This window comes from Cucurbita pepo, chromosome 3 (assembly GCF_057944985.1).
Source record: "Cucurbita pepo subsp. pepo isolate OVF chromosome 3, ASM5794498v1, whole genome shotgun sequence".
NCBI classification, from domain to species: domain Eukaryota; kingdom Viridiplantae; phylum Streptophyta; class Magnoliopsida; order Cucurbitales; family Cucurbitaceae; genus Cucurbita; species Cucurbita pepo.
Window position 1 is genome coordinate 4651317 of NC_141800.1, and position 15862 is coordinate 4667178.

General features: G+C 37.1%; 2 protein-coding genes across 2 annotated transcripts; both read left to right on the top strand.

Moving 5' to 3' along the window:
* The first annotated feature begins 6073 nt into the window (after positions 1-6073).
* LOC147793078 (uncharacterized) lies at positions 6074-7034 on the top strand. Its single transcript, XM_087122814.1, has 5 exons — positions 6074-6151; positions 6273-6311; positions 6499-6603; positions 6707-6872; positions 6958-7034. The coding sequence occupies exons 1-5, from the start codon at positions 6080-6082 to the stop codon at positions 7032-7034; spliced, it is 459 nt and encodes a 152-aa protein (XP_086978940.1). The 5' UTR covers positions 6074-6079.
* Positions 7035-9079: 2045 nt separating this feature from the next.
* On the top strand, positions 9080-12567 carry LOC111791829 (potassium transporter 5-like). Its single transcript, XM_087121909.1, has 9 exons — positions 9080-9347; positions 9429-9654; positions 9757-10005; positions 10113-10163; positions 10566-10826; positions 10914-11081; positions 11161-11415; positions 11495-11943; positions 12025-12567. Exons 1-9 carry the CDS (start codon positions 9153-9155, stop codon positions 12448-12450), a joined length of 2280 nt encoding a protein of 759 aa, XP_086978035.1. The 5' UTR covers positions 9080-9152; the 3' UTR covers positions 12451-12567.
* Positions 12568-15862: the final 3295 nt, after the last annotated feature.

The window sequence follows — 15862 nt, forward strand, 5'->3', positions numbered from 1 at the left end:
AGATATGCGACGATCGATGACGGCTCCTCACGCATGTTCAGCGCCCAAAAAACCGCCTCTAAATTCTAGAGTTGAAGACAGAACAACCGATCAGCCTCTCAGCCAGGACCGAAGAAGCAACTTGGAGGTGGCACGCAAGGTACAAGCACCTGAGCTTTCCTTCTCTACAGAAACTACACAAGGAGGAGATGATATACGGTTTGCCGGCAATCGAAGGCGTGAATAGGCTGTGCGACGGGTGTCTCATTGGCAAATAGAAGCACACCCATTTTTTGTCTTAGGCATCCTACCGTGCCGGGGAGAGATTGGAACTCGTACATGGCAATCTCTGCGAGCCCATCAAGCCGGCGACCCCAGGCGATAAGACTCTTCCTCCTGCTAGTCGATGAAAAGAGCCGCTTCATGTGGTTGATCCCGTTGCAAGCAAAGAATGAGGCTGCGGATGCGATTAAATGCGTTCAAGCGCGCGCGGAAGCCGAATACGGGAAGAAGATGTGAGTGTTGTGCATAGACCGAGACAGAGAATTCACCTCGGTGAGATTCGACAAGTATTGCGACGAGCTAGGCGTGCAGCGGCACCTAACGACGCCCTACTCCCCCAGCAGAAAGGGGTGGTGGAGCGCCAGAACCAGACCATCGTCGGGGCGGCAAGATCACTACTGATGACGGTCAGGATGCCCGAGAGGTTCTGGGTCGTTACAAATGGTATCAGAGCCAGACACCGGACGATGTGGTGTGCAGTAAGAACTCTGGCCCCAAAGGGAGGTGGATTTGGGGGGTGGTCCCACATCGATTGGAGGAAGGAAAGAGTGTCAGCGAGGACGCTGGGCCCCGAAGGGGGGTGGATTATGATGTCCCACATTGGTTGGGGAGGAGAACAAATCACCATTTATAAGGGTGTGGAAACCTTCCCCTATCAGACGCGTTTTAAAGCCTTGAGGGGAAGCCCGAAAGGGAAAGCCCAAAGAGGACAATATCTGCTAACGATGGATCTGGGTCGTTACTGATACCTTTCATCACTTATATAACCTCTGGAACAGTACCCAGACTCGTGCCCTTGAATTTGAATCTGGTCTTGGACGGTGGTGCGCCCTTGAATTTGAATCTGGTCTTGGACGGTGGTGCTTTCATCACTTATATAACCTCTGGAACAGTACCCAGGACGGTGGTGCTTTCATCACTTACATAACCTCTGGAACAGTACCCAGTCTCGTGCCCTTGAATTCCTTGAATTTGAATCTGGTCTTGGACGGTGGTGTGAACACCACTTCTTTCTTGTGACAATCTATGCTAGCATGATTTTTCGCTAACCAATCCATTCCCAAATTACATCATACACATACATATCAAGTACTATCAAGTCTACTTCTATTTTAACTCCTGATACTAATACGTGACTATCCTTTACTCTATAAGCAGCAATCATATTCATCCCAGTCGGGGAGCCTATAGAAAATCCATGCAATAAAGGCTCTAATACAAACTTTGCTTGACTAACAAAAACAGTAAATAAAGGAATGCGTAGATCTTGAGTCAAACAATGTCAAAGCAAGGTGCCCAAGAACAGATAGTGTACTTGTCACCGCTGTATCAGGGTTTTCAGTATCCTTGCTGGTAGAGGCATAAGCTCTTGCTGGCGGACGGTTCTGATGGGGGTTGTTCGCGATGCATAATGGTTTCTGCTGATTTCCAGCTTCAGTAGTACGACTTCCAGAATAGTCGTTAGCGAAATGCCCTTCTTTTCCACATCGAAAACAGGCTCCAGATCGAGCCAAACACTGGCCCCAATGATTCTTGCCGCAATCCTTACACTTGGGCCTACTCTCTGACCTGTTCTCACTGCCCTGCTGTTCACGCCTATAATTCAGGCACTGTCTATCGGATCGTCTCTGTATTTGTGGAAACGACAATTCATTTCGGTCAGTCTGGTCGTGGCGTCGCTTCTGTCCCACTAGTGATGAAGGGGGTTCACGCGAACTATCAGGTCCTTCCATAGCCTTAGCTGCTCTCAGGGCTGTAGCGTAAGTGGTAGGCGAAATCGCATCAACAGTGTTACGAATCTTCGTATCTAACCCCAGTACAAATCGTCGAGCTGTCTTGTAGTCCGTGTTCACTAATTCTGGGGCAAAAAGCTTCAACTTAGAAAATTCCTTGGCATAGGTAGTAACAGTACGCCCCCTCTAACTCAATTAGGTAAACTTCTGCTGCTTTCGCAACTGGACATCCTCTGGGTAATATTGTTTAGAGAAGGCATCCTTGAACTCCACCCACGAGACTGCACCACCCTCGGGACTATAAGGTCGCGGGTGGCCTGCCACCACAATTCCGCATCATCATGCAGCATAAACATAGCACACTCCACCCTATGGGCCTCAGTGCAATTGGTCAACACAAATACTGACTCAATGGACCTCAACCACATCTGTGCCACCGTTGGATCTTCAGATGCCCCCTTAAAAAGTTCGAGGGTCACCCCTCTTGAAATCTCGCAAGTACCTAGCCTCCATAGTTGGTGTAGAAGCATTTGCTTGCTGGTTGGTAGTCAAATTTTGAATCACAGTTTGTAATGCATTTACTAGGGCAGCTGTAGGATCCGGTGCAGCTTGAGGTGTCGCTGGTGGCGGAATAGGTTGCTCTACAGAATCCTCTCGTCTCCCATTACGTACCCTTCCTCTTCTCTACCCCTAAGTGGGGGTCGTCCCCTAAGACCTCCTCATCGAGTTCTAGGTGGCATCTAAACAGTGCACGTAACTACTAAGTCACATACTTATCTACTAGATTCTATAAACATTAAATCACTCATACATTCAACTATAGCATCATCATAACAGCTAGCAGTACATGACATACCATAAATCATGCCAACATATAACACATGGATATCATATCATTCACCACAAAATACACATTCACTACTGCATACATCATTTAACTAAAAAGCTTCACTTCTTTAAAAAAAAAAAAGGCATACCTGACGGTGACGGTACGTTTGCTGGAGGACTATGGAAGTACGTTAGGCCTACATCGTAAGCCAATCTACAAGATCTATAACCTAGAGCTCTGATACCAACTATAACGTCACTAATTAGGTTTAGAAAATTAAAGACGCTATATCTATCTTTTAAAATAAAAGCATTTACTCATCTAGTTACTATCTCAATTAGTAAAGAGCACTTACTCGTTTGATTGCTATCTCAATTAGTTCAAACTCTAAAAAATTAAAGGCTTAAAGCTTAAAATGGTAGGTTGAGTCCACAAGAAATATGTAATAAAAAATATACAAATTAAGGAAATGACATGGTTTATACAAATTAAGGAAATGACATGGTTGATCATAAAGGAATGCACAAAAATGAATTTTCTAATACCAATTTAAATAAATATTCGAGTTTTACAAAGTTAAAAAGGCATAATAATAATAATAATGAAATCTCAATTTGAAGATTTATTTAGTAATATTTGGATTGACAATAAATACTTTAAAAGAAAAATACAAATTAAGGAAATGGGATAGTTGATTCATAGTATAGGTTATACTCTAAAGAAAGGTACGAAAATGAATTTTCTAACACCAATTTAAATAAATGTTCGAGTTTGGCAGAATAATAATGGAAACACAATATTTTTTAAAGAAATATGTAATTAAAAATATAAATTAATTTGTTAATAGCAATTTAAATAAATATTTGAATTTTAAGTTAAAAAAGGTATGATAGTAATGGAACTCACTTTAGTGATTTATTTGGTAAATCAGCCACCAATCATTTCCTTCCCGTGACAACCCCACATAGGTCGCTCGTGAGTTTTGGTCAAACATTGACTACGCACGTGCAAAAGAAAACGAATTTGACTTTCTTTTTCGAAAATCTACTGCTTTTGACTTCTTGAGTTGTTTTAAAACCAACCAAGTGGGTTTACAATGAGGATGAGAATTATTATTATGACTTACCAAATACACCATTGCGAAAGACATTACCTTCCGCTGCTAGTTTTTGAGTTCACAAAATGAGAAAAACGGTTGATTTTGCTGAAACACCTCCATTGCCTTCTCCTGCAAGCACACTATCGCTTCGATCCCGTCGCCATCTTTGATATCAATGAATATAATCAGGTGAGAAATAAACTCCTCATTTCTCCCGTTCTCAACCACGCTCGACTTAGACGTCATAGCTTCTTTCAGTTTACTCAATTCCCTTCGCAAGTCCACAACGACAGTTTCCACTTCCATTTTTGCCTCCTCCATTTCGGCTTTATCACGAGTGATTATCTCAATCGTGTGTCGTAAATTCACTGCCTCCTGTTGGACTCGATCCAGGTTCATGTCGAGTGAGTCTCTCTCTGTTGAGTTAGTATCTCTATATCTTTCTCCTCCCTCATTAGCTCTTCCACTAGACATCAATGTCACGACCCGAAAAGATTAACCTCGTGACTTATTAAGACTATGACGTGTAGTGTGTATGCAAGAAATTCAAAGGAAAACATTATTTAAAAAATCAATCATTTATTTCGTAAGAAAAAGCGTTTCAATACAAAGAGGACATTGATGACTAGTTTTAAACAAGGAAAGAAAACATGAAGGACAAATGTACTAATCAGTAAGACCGGACTGACGCCCCGAGACACGCTTCCTCTGTGACAATCCACATCCTTCAACGCCCCCTCTCTTGACTCAATGCCTCACGTACCTGAAGAAGATATAACAAGAATGAGTATAAACTTATACTCGGTAAGCCACCTACTTGTAGGCTTTTATCGCGTCCTAATCTTATCAAACTCCCACGGACTCTACTTTAGCTCTAGGACATCTAGTTTTTGTTTTAGCTCCTTGGATTATTTGTCCTTTTATTTAAATAAAGATTTTTAAAAGTTCCCTTATGTCGACTTGTGTAGTGACTGGTGTTTGATTATTTGTTCCTTTTTTTCACGTATATAGATTGATAAATTGATTAGAAATTGCATGTGTTTTGTAAACAAAGATACCTACTTAAGTTTCAAGCTCGTGGTTGCCATGATGTAGTTTGTCCGAAGAAAAAAAAAAGGTTGGTGATAGATGTTCAACTGTTGTCCATGATTTTGAAGGTGATCATTTGATTATTTGTCCTTTTATTTAAATAAAGATTTTTTAAAGTTCCCTTATGCCGACTTGTGTTATGACTGGTGTCCTACGAGTAGCTACCTCAGCATGGCTCTGAGACTATCTGGTATCATACCTAGGAAGTGAGCTGCAACCCCCTAGGCCCACGACAGTCCCCCTGGTCAGGGAGAGCTACCCCCTTTAACCCATCGAGGCAAATGGTTTATATGACGTGGGCACACGTTTTGCTTGCTAAAATAGCTAAGAGCAGTCGGATTATGATTAGGAAATCCTGGCCCCCACGAAGCTATGACACCAATCACACACATGTAGCCTAAGGGCACTCTAGAGATGGTTCGTATGCCGTGGTGGTCTTTACACTACTAGGGGAAATGTTAGGTCTATACCTTAGCGACTTGTCACTTTAACCACAAATCCCTAGACTTCACCATATCGGTGGGTCATGGAAATTAATTGAGTGTGCACACAACTATCATCTAGCATCATCATACAAAATTCATGCAAAATAAATATAAATAAATATAGGAGATAACATCCATCAAGCTCTCACAGTGCAGAGTTTACAAGTTCTTATCCTCCTTTCACTATGTCCCATAGCTCCTTCTTCCTCTGCTCCCATGTGGTCTCTAATGCTATGCAGTGTGAGATTATGTTGCCTATTAATCTCGGCAAGGGTGGATCACAACACGCAGTTGACTTGTCCCGCCCAGACAGCCTACATTGCACAACAAATTAGCACCAATTAGGAAAAAGCCATACTTTCTTCATGTCCATAAATGCGACAACAACAATAATCCATACCAAATACCAATTGTTGGAGCAGAAGCGGAAGCAAAATCGAGCGTATTCATACACTCACACATAGAAATTAAACAAAGAAACACAAAAATTTACGTGATTGGTTCTAAGAGAACGAAATTCTCTTACATCCACGAATGGTAATCAATCACTATAACCAACCCTATTTGTAATAAGGAAAATTACATGTGCCTGAAGAACATAGCAACCACCAGAAAGAGTTTCAAACCCATTGTTGCTTGGATGGGTTACTCCGATGTTACAATCCCCACACTATTTATTTATTTATTTATTTATTTATTTATTTATTTATTTATTATTATTATTATTATTATTAATTATATTATTCTTTTTGTTTTTAATTTAAAATTTTCAACAGGGCATGTGGTCTTTCACAAAGGATGCTTACAAGCTTAAGGTAACTTTACTTGTTTCCGTTTAGTCCCTTATATTTGGTTCATGATAAGCTTATATTGTCAACAAGAGACTGAACTGAAAAATGTGAAATCACGAGAGCCTAAATTAAAAAAGACTAAAATATATGTTTAGCCTATGATATGCAAAGTTGAGAAGTAAACTAACACACAGTGATGGGATTGGAAAAGTACATAGAAGATGCGGGAGGAGAGAATGTGGATGACTCCATCAACAAAATCACGTACAACGTCTCAAATCCCGACGACTTAGATGCCTTTCATGGCATTTTATGCGTAAGTATTGTTTATGAGTTGGATTAAAATAAAAATAAAAAATATGAAGAAGTTATTAAATCCCTTAATGTTATTTTTGGTATTGTGTTATTTTTCTAGATAGACGGTAGAGGTGATCATCGATGAAACGTTTACATTAGACCCAACAGTGTACAACATGTCCACGTTTCTCGAATTGATCAACATTCAAGACCAATCTTGCCTCTCGTTTCTTTCTACTCAGAGCATCTGGCGATTCAATAAACGATTTCTCGACTCCACGACTCTCGGTAACTCTAAAATCTTTGGTTTGTAGGTTAAATAATGTTTAAATTTTTGAATTTAGATATAAATAATTTATGGTTTAATGATTAGATTGGTTGGATGGAGCAATGTCACAGCCCCAGTTGGTATTGGCAGACATCATACACACATATATATTTTTTATATAGTGAAAAGTAGAAGAATATATTTTTCTTCCATAATCCTTTTATATATATTAATGTAATGTTACTAACATTATTTTAGCCAACCATTGCTAAAAATGACGCTTGTTCAGCATCTCGAAAGTTTACGGTTAAAGGTCATCTCTATCTTTTAAAATAAGAACACTTACTCATTTAATCGCTATCTCAATTAATTCGAACACATAAGCTTAAAATGGTAAGTTAAATGACATGGTTGATCTAAATGGAGTGTCCACTATACTCTAAAAGAAGGTACAAAAATGAATTTTCTAATACCAATTTAAATAAATATTAAAGTTAAAAATGCATAATAATAACAATCATGGAAACCTCTTTAAAGATTTATTTGGTAATAAATTGGTCTACAAAAAAATATGAAAAATGAAAAATACAAATTAAGGAAATGAGGGGATTAATCCATAGTATAGATTATACTCTAAAGAAATGCACAAAAATGAATTTTCTAATAAAAATTAAGACAAGGTTGATCTAAATAGAGTATATATAAATGTGTCGTTAGTAATATTGTTTTAGCTACCAATTGTTGAAAAACGACGTTTCTTCAGCATCATCAAAAGTTCATCGTTAAAGACCATCTCTATTTTTTAAAATAACAGCAGTTACTCATATAATCGCTTTGTGAACTAGTTCGAATGTGTCGTTAGTAATGTTATTTTAGCCAGTAATTGTTGAAAACAATGTTTCTTCAACATCATCAAAAATTTATCGTTAAATGTCATCTCTATTTTTTAAAATAAGAACCGTTACTCGTATAATCATTATGTCAGCTAAGTCGAACTCAAAACTAAAGACTTAATCTTAAAATGGTAATTTAGGTCAGAAGAAATATATAATAAAAAAAATACAACTATGAATAAATATTGGAGTTTTACAAAGTTAAAAAAGGCATAATAATAATGAAAACGCGTTTGGAAGATTTATTTGGTAAATCAGCAACCAATCATTTCCTTTCCGTGACAACCGCACATAGGTCGATCGTGAGTTTTGGTCAAACATGAGTATCCACGTGTAAAAAAAAATCGGATTTGACTTTCTTTTTCGAAAATCAACTGCTTTTGACTTCTGGAGTATTTTTTTTAATGAAAAATATATGGGTTAAGAAAATATATATGGTAAGTCTGTGTCAATTTTGTCGGTAATAATTATGATTCTCATCTGAAACTTTTAAATTTATATATGTCATTCAGAAAATTTATCTTTTTTTTTTTTGTAAAAATATTTATTGTATGTTAATTTTAATTTTTTTTTGTTTTTGTTAAAAAAATTTAAAAATTTAAAAGTTGAGAGAATAAAATTTTTATTTAATTAAAAAAAAAGATAAATATCAATTTATATATACAAAATGTTAAAATTTTTCAATTAAAACTTCAAATTAAAACACAAAACCATTTTAAAAAATTCCTCAAATATGACAACAGCAATCATCATACAATTATGAAAAATAAACGAAGAAAAAAAAAATGAAAAACTACTGAAATTTAATAAAAACTTCTATTAATTGTTTAATTCTCAAATTTCTCTGTAATTTACATTATTTCTTACAGTAAAAAAGTAATATATATATTCTAAAGTTATGCAGATTTGAAAATAAAATTGCAATAAAAGTTTAGTTTATTTTAATTTATTTAATTACTGTTATTATAGTAACATATTTGTCCTCTCCATATATCATAAATTGATTTTAATTCATACGTTATTATAGAAACATCTCTGTGTTTCCTTCTATATTTTGTTAATTTGTGGTTAAATTGGTTGGTTCTTTTCATAATTTGTTTTTTTATTTTGTTACTTTGTTTAACAAACAAAAAGAATTGCCCCGTCACAAAAATAAAATAATTTTAAGTTTATAATATTTAATTTAAGTATGTGAAAAATAAAATAATAAGTTTTAAGTTTAAGAATTAATTTGAACAGAATATATTGGACTGTTTTAATGAATGACAGAGGGGGAGGGACAGTTTTATTTTTTGTAATCAGCTTCTCTAATTTTTCATATAAATACTCTTCTTCTTAACATAATTATCACACCCGCAATTAATTCACATCTTCCATTTTCTCTCTGCTTTTTTAATTTCTCCACCAATGGCTGACCGGATCTCCGGTGGCGCACAGGAAGTTTCCGCCGTCGTCGCCATAGAAGAGGAACAAGTTGCGCCGTCTGGTTCCGATGTTCCGACTCCTCAAGAGCGGAAAATGTCGTGGCAGAATCTCCGGCGACACGACTCCTTGTATTTAGAGTCTCGTAAACTCCATGGTCGCGCTCACTCCGAGGACGACGTCGGTCTCTTCTTTTCTCTCCTCCTCTTTTCTTCTTTTTCAGTTCCATATATTAATAATAATTTAAAATCAATTTGGCAGGAGAAGAAATGGAGTGTTATATTACAACTAGCATTCCAGAGCATCGGAGTAGTGTACGGAGACATCGGAACCTCGCCGCTCTACGTGTACGCCGGCATCTTTCCGGAGGGAATCAAGCACGAGGACGACGTTTTAGGAGCGATGTCTTTGATCTTCTACACCTTAACTCTCATTCCAGTCATCAAATACGTGTTCATCGTCCTCAGAGCCAACGACAACGGCGATGGTAAAATCCTCATTCAATTCTTCGGTGATTCGGAATCGGAATCGGATTTTCATTTTGATTTTGATTTTGATTTTGATTTTGATTTTCATTTTGATTTTCCAGGCGGAACCTTCGCACTGTACTCTCTGATTTGCCGGTACGCGAAAGTAGGGCTGATTCCAAACGCAGAGATGGAGGATGGAGAGGTGTCCAATTACCAATTGAATTTGCCGAATCGGAGACAGAAGAGAGCTTCGAGGATTCAGTCGGCGCTGGAGAACAGCCATTTTGCGAAGGTCTCTCTTCTCTTTGCGACGATGCTCGGAACCGCCATGGTTATCGGCGACGGCGTCCTCACCCCTTGTATCTCAGGTCTCCCTTTCCCCCTTTTTTTCCCCTTCTAAATTACAAATTAATTGCAATATTATTTTTAACATTTTATAAATTAAATAGATTAATTTTGAATTGTTTTACTTCAGTTTTATCTGCTGTGGGAGGGATCACGGAGGCAACCCCTGCAATGACAGAAGGTAAATTCACACCCTTTATTTATTTATTTATTTATTTATTTACTGTATCTTTTTATAATTATCACACAGACCAAACTATTTATTTATTTATTTTACAAACTGTAAATCAAAATAAATCAATTGTATAAAATTAATGTTTTTTTTTAAATAGAAATAATTAAAACAGATTTAGAGTGACACATATTCCATAATTTTATTTAAAATATTTCTAAAAAAAAGTGTAAAAGGAAAAAGATTCCATTTTATTTTAATACAATTCTTTATTTATACCAATTATGTCTGATTTTACAACAAATTAGTTTTTTATTTCTTATTTTCAAAAGATAAATTTGGTATTTCATAATTTTTTTTGGGACGAAACTATAAACTATTTAAAATCATAAACCAAAAATGATATGGCAGGAAGGATTGTTTGGGCATCAGTAGTCATCTTGGTGTTGCTGTTCATGGCTCAAAGATTAGGAACCGACAAAGTTGGCTACACTTTTGCCCCAATCATCTTCATTTGGTTTGCTTTCATTGCTGCAATCGGTGTTTACAACTTTTTCAAATACGACCCAACTGTGATCAAGGCCTTAAATCCTGCCTACATTATTTATTATTTCCAAAGGAACAAAAAGGACGCTTGGATTTCTCTCGGCGGCGTTGTTCTTTGCATTACAGGTTCTTAAATCTTCTTATATTCTTTACCCTTACCCTTTTTCATGAAGAAGAGACCACACAATCTTTATAACAACACGACGAATACAGGGACGGAAGCATTGTTCGCCGACGTCGGCCATTTCAGCGTCCGATCGATCCAGCTGAGCATGTCCCTAGTGACCTACCCAGCTCTAATATGCGCTTATGCAGGCCAATCCTCGTTTCTTCGCAAGCATAGTGATCTAGTTTCACACACATTCTACAAGTCCACTCCTGGTATAAACATTCACAAAGTTCATACGATTTCATCCCAATAATTAACTCAACTTTATCATCCTATGTGTATGATTGGCAGGAAGTTTGTATTGGCCAATGTTTGTGGTGGCAGTTTTAGCATCAATCATAGCAAGCCAAGCCATGATCTCAGGAACTTTTTCTATAATTCAGCAGTCACTTTCACTTGGATGCTTCCCAAGAGTTAAAGTGGTTCATACTTCTGCTAAGCATGAAGGCCAAGTTTATGTTCCTGAGATCAATTACCTTCTCATGTTGGCTTGTGTTTGTATTACTTTAGTTTTCAAGAACACTACAAATATAGGCAATGCATACGGTAACTTACTCGCTCAAACCAACCCAACTCAACTTAACTCGACCAGCACTAACTAAATAAAGAATTTTGCTCTAAACAGGAATAGCAGTGGTGTTTGTGATGACACTCACGTCCTCCTTCCTAGTATTGATAATGGTAATGATATGGAAAACTCACATCTTGTTGGTAATCACTTACGTTGTCATAATTGGGAGCGTGGAATTGGTGTATCTGAGTTCAGTTCTTTACAAGTTCGACCAAGGAGGATATCTCCCTCTGGCTTTTGCAGCTGTTTTGATGACAATAATGTATGTGTGGAATAGTGTGTTTAGAAAGAAGTACTTTTATGAGCTCAACCACAAAATCTCTCCAGAAATGTTCAATGAAATGGTGAGTACCACCAGCTTTAGAAGACTTCCTGGCATGGCATTTTTCTACACTGAGCTCGTTCAAGGCATCCCTCCCATCATCAAGCATTACGTCGACCACGTGCCCGCTTTGCAGTCTGTGCTTGTCTTTGTCACCATTAAATCGCTTCCTGTTAGCAAGGTTCGGAGTGGATATTAGATATAGATATAGATATATGTTATATATGACAATGTTTGAGGTTTTATGTATGTTGTTAACTAGGTTCCAGCGGACGAACGTTTCCTCTTTCGACGAGTAAGGGCAAAGGAGATCGACGTGTTTCGTTGTGTAGTTCGATATGGATACACGGAAGTGCGTACCGAACATGAACTGTTCGAGAAGATTTTACTCGAAAGATTGGAAGAGTTCAAAAGTGATCGACGAGCATTGTGTAACGGCAATGGAAGAGTTGAAGAAGAGGAAGAGGATGGGAATGGATTTGGAGGCGTTGCAGAAGCATGGAAGCAAGGAGTTGTTCATTTCATTGGGGAAACAGAGGTGGTTGCTAAACCGGGTGCTGGGTTTGGAGAAAGGATTATGATAAACTATGCATATAGCTTCTTGAAGAGAAATTTGAGGGAAACTGATCGAGTTTTTGAAATTCCTCACAAACGTATGCTCAAAGTTGGAATGACTTATGAACTTTAGACAACTTCATCATAATTTGATGTTTGTTTATGAAGCAAATATATGTATAGAAGATAAAGCTCTTCTATTCTTCAATGTTTTAATTAATCGTTCATAAAATAATCATTTTTGCCTGAACCCAATGATTATATTTGTCTCGTTCATTACCCGTCTTATTTACTTCAAGTTAGTCTTTTGGATTCTGATTATTATTTTGTTAATCATTATTGAATTAAAACTATCAGTGTTTGATAATTATTGACATTTCTAGAAAATAACGGTTACTAAAAGCTAAATGTGTTGCATCTAATAGGGACGTTTGTTGAGAAATTTTTAAATCCAATCCAATTATTTGAATATTTGTTAGTGAAATAGGGATTGATTGAATGATTGATGAGAATATTGAATTATGAAGAGCAAGAATGCTCCATATATACAGAGAATACAAAAGATATTCAGAAAATCTACCTAAAAATCTGGAGAAAATCTGGTAACAAACCAGTAAACAAATCAAAATAAAATCTAATCAAATCAAAACTAAATCAAATAAAAAACTAGATCTAACTCCTAACTGAGATTTAATTAGATACTAACTGACAGCAATCTAAACAAATACATGATCTTTAACACTTCTTGTTTAGATGTTGTGAACTCCAAGCTTTTTTCTGAACACCCATCTTGCTCAAATTATTTTTCTGTTTAGAGGTCGATCAACCAACTCCCAGATTTTGTTTTTTTCGATCACTGAAAGCTCCTCCTCGGATAGGTGCATCATCAACCAAAGCATCTTGTCGTTCATCTTTAGACTCTTCTAACATGCTACCAAAGATTAAATTGTTTGGTGCATTAGAAATCAGATTCACCTTCGTCAGTTCTTCCCAATTCCATTGCTCATTTCCAGCAAAATGAACATCTTGGCTCACAATAACACAACTAATGTGTGGTTCAAAAACTCTGTAAACTTTGGATATAGTGCTATACCCAACAAAGATGCTAACTTCTGACTTTTTGTCAAGCTTATCACGCTCGACCTGTGGAATGTAAGTGAAGCAAAGACACCCAAATACTCTAAGGAACTTTAAAGAAAGTTTATAACCATACCAAACCTCAAATGGTGTCAAGTCCTTCACAGCTTTTGTTGAAATTAGATTTTGCAAACACACAATAGTGTTTCCTGCTTTTTCCCAAAAACGTTTTGGAAGATCCTTCTCATGAAGCATGCATCTCATTATCTCCATTATGAATCTATTCCTCCTTGTCATTCTGTTGAGGAGTGTATGGTGCTGTCAATTGATGTTCAATTCCAGCCTCTTCCCAAAACCTGCTAAAAGTTTCTAAAGTGTACTCCTTGCTATTATCTGATCTTATAGTCTGAATCAAGCATGCACTTTCATTCTTAACTTTGGCCTTGAATTTCCAAAATACACCCGCAACTTCTTATTTTTGCTTCAGCAAGAATATCCAACACATTCTCGTTAGATCATTAATAAAAGCAATGTAATAAAGATTACCATTTAATGATGGTGTTCGCTGAGGACCACAAAGATCAATATGAACCAGCTGCAGTTTTTTCGAGACTCTCCATGCTTGTTTAGGAAAGGGTTGCCTATGTTGCTTCCCAAAAATACAAGCACGGTAAGGAGGCATGTCATCATCAATGTCAGTGAGTTCTTCTACCAACTTCTTTGACTGCATCTGAAGCAAACCTCGATGATGAAAGTGTCTAAGTCTTTTGTGCCAAATCTCAGTGGCACTAACTCTGGATATAAAGGCCGTCGGATTTAGAGCAAAGCTTTTTTCTTCCATTTTGACATTGAACAAGTCTTTGCCACTAGCATCTTTGATCAAGCACTGTTTATTCTCAAACAACACTTTATAGCCTTTATCAAGTAACTGGCCAACACTTAAGATATTTTGATCAGGCACAAATAAAAAATTTGGAATAAATTTTGTACCTTCATAACTTGTTATAGCTACTGTGCCTTTACCCTTGACCTCCAAGTGTTCACCATTGCCAATCCTCACTCTCTTATCTTCTTCGGTGTCTCTTAATTCCTCAAAAGACTCCTTGTCATATGTCATGTGATTTGTGCACCCACTGTCAATCAACCAGCTCTCGCTTGATTCTTTGCTTGAGGAAGAAGTGACCATACACAATTGATCTTCTTCTTCTTCTTTTTGATCAACTACCTGTGCATCTACTTCTTTCACCAGATCTTTGGCTTTGCAGATCACAGCTTCATGTCCAAGTTGATTGCATTTGGAGCAGAAGGCGTCAGGTCTTCTCCAACACTTGTATGATGGATGACGTTTCTTCTCACAATGGCGGCAAGGTGGATAGGATTTTTTGAAACCTCCTTCTTTTGTCTTCTGATAATTGGCAGATGAATCTCCATACGTCAATTGATTTTTGAAATTTTTATTGTTTTTATACCTGCTGTTGTCTTGATGCTTAACACGTAAGGCACCTTCAATCACTCCTTCTTGCCTCATAGACCTCCTTTGCTCTTGTGCTTGTAAAGCATTCAAGAGCTATGTAAGAGAAATCTTTGACAAGTCTTTGGTGTTCTCCAGAGTAGTAATGGTGGCTTCAAACTTCTCTGGAACAGTGACTAGCAGCTTCTCAACGATCCTTGAATCATTTAAAACAGAACCAAGCAATCTCACCTTGTTGGCAATACTGAGAAGTCTGTCAGAGTACTCTTTCACCGACTCTGACTCCTTCATCTTCTGCAACTCGAAATTCCTAATCAAATTTAGGGCTTTCATTCCACGAATCCTCTCATCTCCTTCAAATTCGGCCTTGAGATAATCCCAGATTTTCTTTGCTGTTTTGAGGGACATTATTCGCATGAAGATCATTTGTGATACAGCGGCAAATAGGCAAGCTTTCGCCTTTGATTTCCTTGTCTTCTTTTCCTTCTGTAATTTGATTTGTGCTACAGTAGGATTTGCTGGAAGCGGAGGAACCTCGTAATCCTCTTCTATTACTTCCCAAAGATCCAAGACCTCCAAATAAGTCTCCATACGAACTGCCCACATTTGATAATTGTCTCCATTGAAAATTGGTGGTGCAATAGCGGAAAAACTGGATTCTCCTCCCATTTTGATCTCACAGATCCCTTAAGAAGATAGCTCTCTGATACCAATTGTTAGTGAAATAGGGATTGATTGAATGATTGATGAGAAGATTGAAGTATGAAGAGCAAGAATGCTCCATATTTATACAGAGAATACAAAAGATATTCAGAAAATCTACCTAAAAATCTGTAGAAAAACCAGTAAACAAATCAAAATAAAATCTATTCAAATCAAAACTAAATCAAATAAAAAACTAGATCTAACTCCTAACTGAGATTTAATTAGATATTAACTGACAGCAATCTAAACAAATACATGATCTTTAACAATATTCAATGATTTGAACTCTACC